Source organism: Orcinus orca, chromosome 8, assembly GCF_937001465.1.
Source record: "Orcinus orca chromosome 8, mOrcOrc1.1, whole genome shotgun sequence".
NCBI lineage: Eukaryota > Metazoa > Chordata > Mammalia > Artiodactyla > Delphinidae > Orcinus > Orcinus orca.
This window is the reverse complement of record NC_064566.1, coordinates 88939575-88951669: the sequence shown is the minus strand read 5'-3', so window position 1 is coordinate 88951669 and position 12095 is coordinate 88939575. Positions and strand designations below refer to the sequence as shown.

The window sequence follows — 12095 nt, the reverse complement described above, 5'->3', positions numbered from 1 at the left end:
AGGCACATAGTTTTTTATCTGAAAATTTAAAATGCGTTGTGCTGATAGTTTTTGCATACATCTAGTGTTGTCTCTTACATATAAGAACATAATAAGCCTATAAATACTTCTTGAATGAATGGATAAATGACTTCAGCTAAAGAAACATTGAATCAATTGCTTTTGAGCATTTATCATGTGTCCTCATAGAATTTACTGTCTAATAAGGCTGCAGACACATGAATAGATAATTACAGTCCAATCTGTTATGTGCTACAGTGGAAAGATAGGGAATCAAAGGAGCAAGTTCATCTGATAGTATCAGGAAAGACTTCTTAGAGGTAGTGATCTTTGAGCTGAGCCTGGAAGGAAGAGAAGGAGTTTGCCAGGTAGGCACCATGCGGGTACATTGTAGAAAAATAGAATTTCAAGTGTAGGGACTGCTGAGACAAAAAGATTGAATATTGAGTTCTTTTTTAAAAACTTAAAGTAGTTTTACAGCATTAGCTGAATTTTAGGTAGGAACTACACAGGCATGAGCAAGATAATTTCAGTCTCTCCATTGTGATTGTAATAATGGTCCCCAACTTATGATGGTTCAACTTAGAATTTTTTTTGACTTTATGATGGTGCGAAAGCAATACACGTTCAGTAGAAACCATACTTCGAATTTTGAACTTGGATCTTTTTCCAATAGGCGGTATGATATCTCTCGTGATGCTGGACAGTGGCAGCAAGCCATACCTCCCAGTCAGCCACTCCATCATGAGGGTGAACAATGGAAACTCTTACAGCCATTCTTTACCAGCAACCATTCTGTTTTCACTTTCAGTACAGTAGTCCATAAATTACATAAGACAGTCAACATTGTGTTATTAAATAGGCTTGGTGTAAGGTGATTTTGCCCAACTGTAGGCTAATGTAAGTGTTCTGAGCATGTTTGAGGTAGGCTAGGCTAAGCTGTGATGTTCGGTAGGTTAGGTGTATTAAATGCATTTTTGACTTACGATATTTTCAGTTTATGATGGGTTTATCAGGACTTAACTCCATCATAAGTCGAGGACGATCTGTAAATATTTATTCTCTCCGTTGTTTCTGGTTTTCAAAGGGACCTTTCTATACTTTCTTGGCCAGATAACATATATTAATGACACATTCCAGACCTGGGCTGACTCTTGACTTTTGAAGCCAGGGGAAAGAAATAGTTTTCACAACTATTACTTGGATGAGGTAAAGAATACTTGGCATTTAGGAAATTTAGAGTAGTGTAGACATAAAGTTGCAAAGTTGTAGGGGAAACATCTCTATAGGGTCAGAGATCAAGAGGTGAAATTTAGTGTTGCAAAAAGGAAAGTGACTGGGCTTGGCACTGATTTTGCCTCTTTCCCTTGTAACATTTCAAGTCCTCAGATGTTGAGGTTAAGTATTTTTGTGTGTGAGTGAAGAGCAGTGCTGCTGTCTGATGAGCAGGACACAGGCCCGGAGAAGGTGTGGGAGGACAGGTGTAAGAAATGCTCTCCCCTCAAAAATAACAGTGGGTCTGCTCAAGGATGCCACTTGGTGGCCTAGGATGTGATCCCTGCCTGTTTGTGTGTTTTATCAAATCTGTCAGGTCACAGGACAGGAGATTTCAGAAGGTAGGCGCTGGTGTCCTCTATCAAAAGGCCCACAGTTTTCCATTCCTGCAGCGGCAGAGGATGAAGCCCCAGAGGAGTCTTTTGGGGAGTGCTCAGGGTCACCTGCCAGCCACAGCTGTTCCAGAGCCTTCCCTCTTTTGTTAATCATTTCTGTTGAACCTTAGTGGCTTTTTCTTCTTGGTGGTGCAAATTTGACATTTATAAGGATGATTTACTATAATTTAGTTCCTGGAGTTCTATAAAATTGTAGGCCTATAAAAGATTCCAGATTCCATTCAATCTGTGGAACAATAAACATTATCCCCTCTTCTTTTAGCCTCTTGCAAAGCTCCCTTTAGCTCGTTTGAATGAAAGGAATTGAGGCACTTTCCATAAAGAGGGAGATAGGTGAGTCACTCCCTGCAAAGACCCTGCTTCCAGCTTCCTTTCACCTTTCATTTTGCACCAGTTAAATGCTTAGCTTGTCATTCTGACACATTTTTTTCTACATAGTTCAGCTTTGATATTTTCTGAGAGCAGCGCTGAATATCTCCCTGGAAAGAGATAAAAGTTTTTACTCTTTGAAGGCAGATGCCTCATCAAGTAGGGGAGGACACTGGCTAACAGAATTCACTATTTTTGTCCCCTTTTGCTCTTGTTTTTGAGACTGTTGTCAACTTGAACCTTCCCAAATCTTGACTTATCCCCCGATTTTTACCCCATCCTTCAGGGAAGTAACAGTCTTACGAAATGTTCACAGCCTAACTGTGAACTTGATCTATGAGCTCCTAACACATAAAAATAATTGAGTTTACCAACTTAATGCTTTTGGTTCCACATCTCAGAGTACAGTGTACCTTGGTAAAAAGATACCCCTAACAGGAGGGCATAGTAAGTTGTGGTAAAGACAAAAAGACTAAAGAGCTTTCCTGAAAAAAACGTATATTTGCAAAGATCAAAGAGAAAGAGGCTTTTTTCTTTTGATGTTTAGCACCTGTAGTAGATGATGTGGAAGGTGATCTCCTTTCCTCTAGTCACTCTGGTTTTTCTTCTCAGGGTCAGATTTCCAGAATTTTGTAAAGAAAAAGGTGGGTCAAGGTTGACAGCACTGCCACCACGCTGGCAGTCAGGAGAGGATTGTGCAAAAACTTACTTCTCTGGAAACTGGACGTCTAAAGAACTCAGTTTAGGAAATGTGTTGTTAAATAGAAATTAAAATCCAGAGAAGACGTGTATTTCTGTTTTGAAAATAAAACCATCCATCAGTTTTCTATAACCCAAAAGGTTATTTGTAGAGAATACAAGATATAAATGTCTCTAATGAGCTTGGCCTGGGACAAAATCTCTGTTCCTGAACAGTCCCTGTCATTGTATTTAGACAGGAAGGAGAGAGCTTTCCCAAAAGGTGACCCACGATTGAATTTGAGTCCTTCCTTAGGGTCCCCCTCTTCTTCTTCCTCCTCCCTTAGATGTTTCTAGCATTAAGGGTTTGGTTTCTAATCTTATTTTGCTGTGCAAGCTGCAAAAATGTCAGGCTTTTCTGCCTATTTCTCTGCCTTCTGATTACCCTTTTAAGCAATGCTGATTGCAGTAAATTGCTGTGGTGCAACGCGGGTGTCACAACACACAGTGATTAAAACCCGCATGTGTCATTCACTGCCTGATTGAAGTAATCACATGGAGGGGAAGAGCAGATGAAAAACCTGCTAAATGTGCAGAGGGGGGCTTTTTCTCATCATTTGGGTTTAAGGATTTTGAGTTAAAGAATCAAAACTTGTGTGAGTAAGGCTTGTGTTTTCAGTCATTTTGTTTCATTCTGAATCCCCAAAACTTCCGAGCAGGGTTTGGGTCTCTGAACATGGTTTTCCTAAGGAAAACAAGTTGTTGCTTTTTACGGAACACAGGGGACCTGTATACACACTATCAAATAGTGGTTGAGTGTATCAAGGGGAAGGATGCTAGAATGTAACTAGGAGAAACAGGTAGGAAGGAAATGGGAAAGGCCCTAATAACTCAGCCCTGCAAGACTGCAACCCACCACGCCCACCCTCCCCCAACCCCTGTGCCCCTACTTCACGTGCCAATTCAAAGTCCAGGTTGTCACCTGGGCTTCTGACTGACCAGCTGTAGATTAGTTGTCCTTGCAACCCCCACCTCAGGTTCAATCGATTTGCCAGAGTGGCTCCCAGAACTCAGAGAAACATTTACTTGTGTTTACCAGTTTATTATAAAGGATACAAGCCAGGTGGAAGAGATGTGTAGGGCAGGGTGTTTGGGAAGATAACGTGGCACTGCCGTGCTCTCTGGGTGTGCCACAGCCCCGTGGGCTCCTCTGCCTGTTCACCAACCCAGAAGCTCTCTGAACACTGACTGTCCTTTTGGGTTTTTATGGAGGCCTCATTACATAAGTACCATTGCTTGAATCATTGGCCATTGTTGATGAAACCCTGTTGCCAGCCCCTCTCCCCTCCCCAGAGAAGGGGAGGACAGGACTGAAAGTTCCAACCCTCCAGTCACTCGATTGGTTCCCCTAGCAACTAGTCCTCATCCTTAGGTTACCTGGGGCTTTCCTGAAGCTCCCTCATTAACAGAACAAAAGACACCTTTATTACTCTCACCACTTCGCAAATTACAAGGGTAATTTTAGGAGCTTTTTACTAGGAATGGGGGTGAAGACCAAATAAATACTTCTTATTATAAATCATAGTGTCACCACTAAGCTATTTATGTTATTTGGTGGTTCTGAAAAGTATTAGTTCCGTTTGGGCTAGGTATAGTGGTCATGATAGAAAATACAGCTAAATATTTGAAACCTGATTTCTAAGAGGGGGGCGGCTTGTGGACTCTCACACACATGAGGCACTGGATCATCAACATTACTTGAACAAAAAACAGTATGAGTCAAGCGTTGTAATAGGTATTGGAGGCATCCACTAATGATTTCTTATCTCATTATCTCCCTCAGGTACAGAGCCCTGGTATTTCTATTTAATTAATGGATTTCTGAATTTCAATGTAGTCTTTGCTTTGGCTCTCCTGGTCTTACCACTGACTTCTCTTATGGAATACCTACTGCAGAGATTTCATGGTGAGTGGCATAACGGATGATGGACTTGGTGGGGCGTGGGAGGGAAGAGAAGTAACAATGGGTACCAAGAAGTGAAAAAGAATCTACTTACTTTATTCTCCATTTTCTTCCTATGGAAATGGTTGGTTTATTGCATTTTCCATTTGTGTTCGTAGATTATTTAACTTATGTTGTTAACCTGTGTGAAAGTTTGGTTAATAATTGCAAGTGAGGAGTCGGTATGATTTACAGAACCACCTGGGGAGGCAGAAACATTTATAAAATCTTGGGAGATAAGCCTATCTATATGAGTCTTCTGTTTTTTAAAGAACTGTGTGTTGGCATGCAAGATTGCTTAAGATAATCAATGCTAGAGGCAAACATTCTCTGGGAAATTCAACCAAAAATTTGAGAACTAAACCATATAGAGGTTCCCCCACATTTGATGCTTGTTCTGATTCTGTATTGCACAGCCAGTGTTTTCTCAGGTTGTCATGGCTCTGGATATGTAGTGCCCATAGTTTCTTTTATGGAAGACAGATCTGAGCAGAAATGCATCTGAGCTTTGGAAGGAGATTTAACTTCAGACTTTTTAGTCTGATTTGGATGCCATATGATCCCTCAGTACCATTCCCCATTCTGCTTTTCTACTATTAATGGTTTATAAAGACTTCACTGTGTTCATAGAATATGAAAGCAGCCTTCAGAGTCACTTTTGTTTTGTTTTAGGACTTTCGTTGTAACATAACCGTGATGCCATTATCCTAACAAAATTAACAGTAATTTCTTAATATCATCTAATACCCAGGTAATATTTAGATTCCTACATTGTCTGAAAAATAGCTTTTTATAGTTTTTATAGTTCTTTATAGTTTGTTTGTTTAAAGCAGGATCTAAACAAGAGTCATATAGTGAACGTGGTGTTATGTTTCATAAGCTTTTTTAGAGGTTCCCCCTCTCACCTTTTTCCTCCTGGAGATTTCTAAAGAAACCAGGTCATTCATCTTGCATAGTGTCCCACATTTGGATTCAGCTGTTTGTCCCCTCGAGGTATTAATGTATTCCTCCATTCCTTGTATTTCTTAAGGATCATTTTTTCTTTTTTTTTTGAAAAGTAACTTTTTCCCTGACTATAAAAATATTTATGCTTGTGGAAAATTTGGAAATGCTTGTGATGTAAGTATAAAAACAGTAAAAATAAAATAAAAATAGTATATTAAGCTGTTCTCTAAAGTACGAATCCAATTTTGGTTTAAAAGTGTGTAATGTATCCACATGTCCACCTAGTAACTAGTCCCCATCCTTAGGTTACCTAGGGGCTTTCCTTTATACTTTTTAAAATACTTTTTTAGTACTTTTCTTCTGTTTTTTTCTTTATTTTTTTTTTGTATTTTATAATGGAAACAATCTTTTTCAAAAGAGGAAACATTAAGAAATAAAAATAATAAAAAAAAGTAGAAAAATATAAAGAGGCAGGAAAGAAATTACCCATTATCTCATCATGTAGTACAACTGGTTATAATTTTGTACATTTTATAGAGGACATTTCAAAATTTTAGGCCATATGTTTAAAATGTATTCGTTAGCTTTTAAGATACAGAAGAGGAAGAGATTGTTTACTTATAGAAGACAGATTTTTTCTTATGATGAAGAAAATTCCAACCTAAAATACCTCCTGGAAAGGTATAAGTCCTAAATTATAACCTAAAATCTCATGATAAAATCTTAGAGTGAAAAGTTTAAAAGATAAGGTCGTTATTGCAGTTCAAGAATTTTTATTCCTAAAGAGTTTCTGCAAAAGCACGGATAACTACAGAGCACAGTTAAACATTGCTAAGTTGGGCTTTGATGACAACCCTGATCTTTTTATCTAAATTTGCTCAGTGTAGACATAATGGACACCAGGGGGCGCTATCTATCTACCCTAGGCTAGTGATTCCTGCGCACTGCTTGTTGTCACTAGTATAAGCACAGCAGGGGATGCCTTCACTGTAGGTTGCAGGTTTATCACTCAGTGTTCATGTACCTAACCACAGGAACCTTCCAGTAGGTGCTTAGGTCTTAGTTTTCATTAAATTCCTTTAATTCTTTCACATGCTTTTAAGTACACCTTGGCTTTAATTTTGTGATACAGAGTGGATGGGTACTGCAGAACAGGAGAGAAAAACTTGATCAGTAAACTTCCTTTAAGAGTGTTTTTATATTTGCTTTGAAACAAACTCTGTCATTTGTAGCTTGAGGAAAACCAGTGATGGGTTTGAGAATCCTACTTTTTTCCTTTTCTTTGATCTATAGCCATTTGGTGTATAAGTAAGATTAATGCAGTAAACAGAGCATAGGAATTAAAATCCAAGAAATGAATTTATGTTATGCTTTTGGTTGATCTCAGGGACTTTTAGTCTTAGTGGCAGGACTCACTAGGAAGAGAAATCTGTTTTTTTCTTCATCCAGTGTAGAAACTATTAAGCTCTATTACGCATTCACCTGTTCTAGCTAAATCCAGTATTGTGCCTCCCTTTAAATGTTGGACCTCTTGGGAGGGCTAAGGAGTATATACCTCTTTCTACTTGACTCCTTTATTATATTAGAGAAAGTGTGAATACAAGGATTGAAACATTTTATTGGGTGCCCTAGGGTATACATCCCAGTTTGAGGTCAAGAGAACATTGAAACTAAACATGCTGTTTTGTTCTAACATGGTGAAAGGTGGATATTTTTCTGTCTTACAGTTCAGAATTTAGGCCACCCATATTGGCTTACCTTGGCTCCAATGTATATTTGGTTTATAATTTTCTTCATCCAGCCTCACAAAGAGGAGAGATTTCTTTTCCCTGTATATCCACTTGTATGTCTCTGTGGTGCTGTGGCCCTTTCTGCACTTCAGGTGAGTTTCAGGGAAATGTATATCTGCTTCATTCTGTTTCACTTTAAATCATTCATAAAGCTTATAGGCAAATTACAGAATGCTTCCACCTAAGATATTTTATCTGTACATTACACCTGATACAGATATTATAAAGCTTTATGTATTGATTGCTTAAATGTTGCTTTGACTCTTATTTGCTGATTACATATTTGCAGTGTTAATTTGTGTTATTTATTTAATTTATTATTATTTAATTTAATTTGTTATTTTAATTTGTTATTTAATTTAAAACATATTTTTTAAACAATATTTTTTAAACAATATTTAAAACAAATTTTAATTTTTTATTTTAATTTGTTATTTAATTTAATTTGTGTTAATTTGTCTCTGTTGCCAATAAGAATCCAATTGCTATGAAAGGAATTTTTTTAAGTCACTGAATGGGCCTAGCACAGAACGGTGGAACCACAGCAGAGCTAATGGAATGTGTACTCTTCCATTACAAGACCTGAATGAAACTGGCTCAAGTGTTTGGGATTACATCAGGCAGTTAGCAATGTGGGACACTTTGTAATCCTGGCTTAAAAACCTGTCCAGGTCAATTCCCTGTCAGAACTAATCTTGAATATCTCTGTAATTATGGCTTCAGAAGCGCCAGACTCTGTTTTTTTTTTTTAACCTCTGCTACCATTTGCAGTTAGCAGAAGAAGAATAATTAGGGTGATAGTGTTTTTCTTAACAGATTTATGTTAAGATGTAATTCACAAACCATAGAATTTACCCATTTAAAGTGTATGATACAGTCTTTTTTAGGCTATTCACAGATCTATGTAAGCCTCACTGCAGTCAATTTTAGAACATTTTTATCACCTCAAAAACCCTGTACCCTTTAGCTGTCGTAACCCCCCTCCCATATCTCCTCAGCCGTAAGCAACAGCTAATCAAATCTACTTTGTATCTCTATAGATTTGCCTATTCTGGACATTTCATATAAATGAAATCATAAAATATGTGGTCTTTTGTGACTTCTTTCATTTAGCATAATGTTTTTATTTTTTAAAATAAATTTATTTTATTTATTTATTTTTGGCTGTGTTGGGTCTTCGTTGCTGTGCGTGGGCTTTCTCTAGGTGTGGCGAGCAGGGGGCTACTCTCCGTTGCGGTGCCTGGGCTTCTCATTGCGGTGGCTTCTCTTGTTGCAGAGGACCAGCTCTAGGTGTGCGGGCTTCAGTAGTTGTGGCAGGCGAGCTCTAGAGTGCACGCTCAGTAGTTGTGGTGCACCGGCTTAGTTGCTCTGCGGCATGTGGGATCTTCCTGGACCAGGGCTCGAATCCGTGTCCCCTGCATTGGCCGGCGGATTCTTAACCACTGTGCCACCGGGAAGTCCTAGCATAATATTTTTAAAGCTCATCCATATTAGGCTGATAGTTTTAAAACATAATTTTAATTATAAAAGTAACTGAACTTTATCGCAGGTAATTTTTCTTTTACCACTTTCTAAATCAGTCCTACTACCCTAACAAAATCTCCTTCTAGCATTTTTGCCGATCATATAACAATCTATTTTGATTGTAATCTAAGGTTCATGTAACTTTACATCCCTCTTAATATAATTATAACATTCTCTATATTGCTGTATCTGTACCTATCATTTTAATAGCAATATAATATTCTAAGGTGGATATAATATACAACATTATTATGTAATATATAATATACTGAATTGGTTATATATAATGATTAGATATAATTTATGTTAAAGTTTAGATTGCTCACTTATTTCAGTATTATAAATAATGCTAGGGTAAATACCTTTGTTTAGGTATTTGGATTGTTTGCTTAGGAGAGATTCCAGAAAACATGAAAGGGATCCAAACATATTTATGGCACTTGTTATGTATTGCAAAATTGCTTTCCAAAAGTAGTTTCTAGTCTAGGAGGGAAAGAAGGGAGGACAGAAATCTCATGGGAAGGTGTTCAAAGGCTGCAGAACTCATGCAGGTGTGTATATTGTTAATGATATTCATCTAGTTTGTGAAGTAGTTTAGCAGATAATTAACAGAATTTTCCTAATATTCTATGTGAGGAATTCTTTTTTCTTTTTGTTTGGTCATGAGACATTTTGTTGTTGCTAAAAACTTAGATGAAAACTTGTTAGTAAGGAAAGTGAAGGTTAATAACTAGTTATATCAGAATAGATTGAGATACTTCATATATCAAAAAAACCTAGGAAAAGCATTTTTGTTTAAATATTTTAAAAAAATAAATTATTAGGACTTTAAGCATTAGGGAAGTATCCAAATGATTTTCCTATGAAGCTAGTGAGATTTCATTCTTGGCAAGCCCTCTGGCTAGGCTGATCTACAGACAATTTAGCAGAATTTGCTTTAATGTGAGAATTTGGAGTGGGTACTTCACTGTTTGCTACTGCTCAGACCCTTGGTAGAACCTCTTTTTTTGCTTTCTTCCTCTCATTTATGATGATGTCTTGTGATTGTGTATATTTTGCAAGGTGTATCTTCTTTTTTCAATAAAGTTTTCTTTCCTTCTAGAAATGTTACCACTTCGTGTTTCAGCGATACCGCCTGGAACATTATACTGTGACATCGAATTGGCTGGCGTTGGGAACACTCTTCCTGTTTGGGCTCTTATCTTTTTCTCGCTCTGTGGCACTGTTCAGAGGTAGATGTACTGAGAATATCTTAACCTGTACTCACAAGGCACTATTCCTTGGTTTTGCTTGACCCATGATTGTTCGGGTTTTTTTGCTTTTTTTTTTGTTTTTTTGCGGTATGCGGGCCTCTCACTGTTGTGGCCTCTCCCGTTGCGGAGCACAGGCTCCGTACGCGCAGGCTCAGCGGCCATGGCTCACGGCCCCAGCCGCTCTGCGGCATGTGGGATCTTCCCGGACCAGGGCACGAACCTGCATCCCCTGCATCGGCAGGCGGACTCTCAACCACTGCGCCACCAGGGAAGTCCCCCATAATTGTTTAATACAATTCAGCTTAAGCTGCAGGGGGAGGACTTTTCTACAGGGAGAACCTATGGACTTCATATTAAGATTGGGGACTTGGCCCCAATTGAGCCATGGCCGCTGAGCCTGTGCGTCCGGAGCCTGTGCTCCGCAACGGGAGAGGCCACAACAGTGAGAGGCCCGCGTACCGCAAAAAAAAAAAAAAAAAAAAATAATAATAATAATAAGATTGAGATGTGACTTCTGTACCTTAGTATTGAAGAGAAGATTGAGAATTCCTTTTAGTGTGATTAACTATAAACGTCTTCTCTATTCCTACTAATTTTTTTTTTCCTTTTAAAGGATGAATTAAGGAAGCCTTAAACTTAGAATGCAAATTTGGGGCTCAAGTCCCATGATTATATTCTTTCTTATAATCATTATTTGGATCCAGAATATTGAAATGTGTTCAAAGAACGTGAAATTAAAAAGGTGGAAGGGTATAGAGAAGGACAAGAAAGCAAATTATTTCTGGCAAAAATAGGGCCTCTGCTTTAATCATCTTCCTAACTGTAGAAGTGTTTTACACCGTAGAGTGGGCTTCCTGCTGGGGTTGCGGTGTACCTTTCACATGGATCACCGTGGGACATTAACACGCATTATAATTAAATGTCAGACTCTCATCTCCCTCATCTTTGGCTTTCACAAACCTTTCTCCCTTCCAGGGTATCATGGGCCCCTTGATTTGTATCCAGAATTTCACCGAATTGCCACAGACCCAACCATCCACACTGTCCCAGAAGGCCGACCTGTTAATGTCTGTGTAGGAAAAGAGTGGTATCGATTTCCCAGCAGCTTCCTTCTGCCCGATAAGTAAGTTGCCCTTTAATTCTCAGAGTTTTAAATCAAGGTGTAAAAATAGCAATCCTGTAGCAATGTCTTCTTAATTTTTCCTTCATTTTAGATTTTTCACAAGTTTTTGAATGATTTTCCATCTCAGAGAGCTGTGGGAACTGTGCTGGGCACCCATGGCCTGTGTTTGGTAGAATGAGTGCTGTGTCCGGTAATGCACCCTGCACTGCCCTTAACCACAGAGGTCTGGGGACGTCTGAAGACATTTTGGGCTCTGGGCTTCTGCTAGTGGCTCTTCCTAAGGATCCATATTTAAATTTTTATAATGAACTGATATCCACTTTTAAAAGTGGTTTAGAGACTCTAGGTTTCTAGAGTGTTTTTAGAGAAGACATGTTTGTCGTCCAACAGCAGTGAACGTTCTCTACCAATGTATGGACACTGGGAAAGCTGTGGCTAAGACCTTGGTACCACTTTCCTCGATGCTGTCTGTTGTTGGATGTGATAGCATAGGCTCTGAGTTCCCTTGTATTTGCTTCATTTGGACAGAGAAGAGTCCTGTTTAGGGAAAAGGGAAGTCAGGTTAAGATGAGTCATGTTGCTCCATTTGGGGACTGGCTTCAGCAGCTTAGGTGGTGGTAGTATCTTTTGATTGATAAAGATCCTGTATCAGTCATTAATGATTAATTAAAACTTGTTTTTTAAGCGTTAACTTTAGCATTTGCCTTTTACATTTGAAATAGTTTCACAACCAAAGATACT

General features: G+C 38.5%; 1 protein-coding gene across 8 annotated transcripts in view; it reads left to right on the top strand.

Moving 5' to 3' along the window:
• Positions 1-12095, top strand: part of ALG9 (ALG9 alpha-1,2-mannosyltransferase) — a 98273-nt gene that overhangs the window by 24656 nt on the left and 61522 nt on the right. For all 8 annotated transcript variants that reach the window (XM_049714093.1, XM_033434624.2, XM_004273417.4 and 5 more), the window contains 4 exons: positions 4561-4683; positions 7392-7546; positions 10081-10210; positions 11207-11354. In XM_049714093.1, the coding sequence (XP_049570050.1) occupies positions 4561-4683; positions 7392-7546; positions 10081-10210; positions 11207-11354 (556 nt within the window). The remainder of the gene's footprint in view (positions 1-4560; positions 4684-7391; positions 7547-10080; positions 10211-11206; positions 11355-12095) is intronic.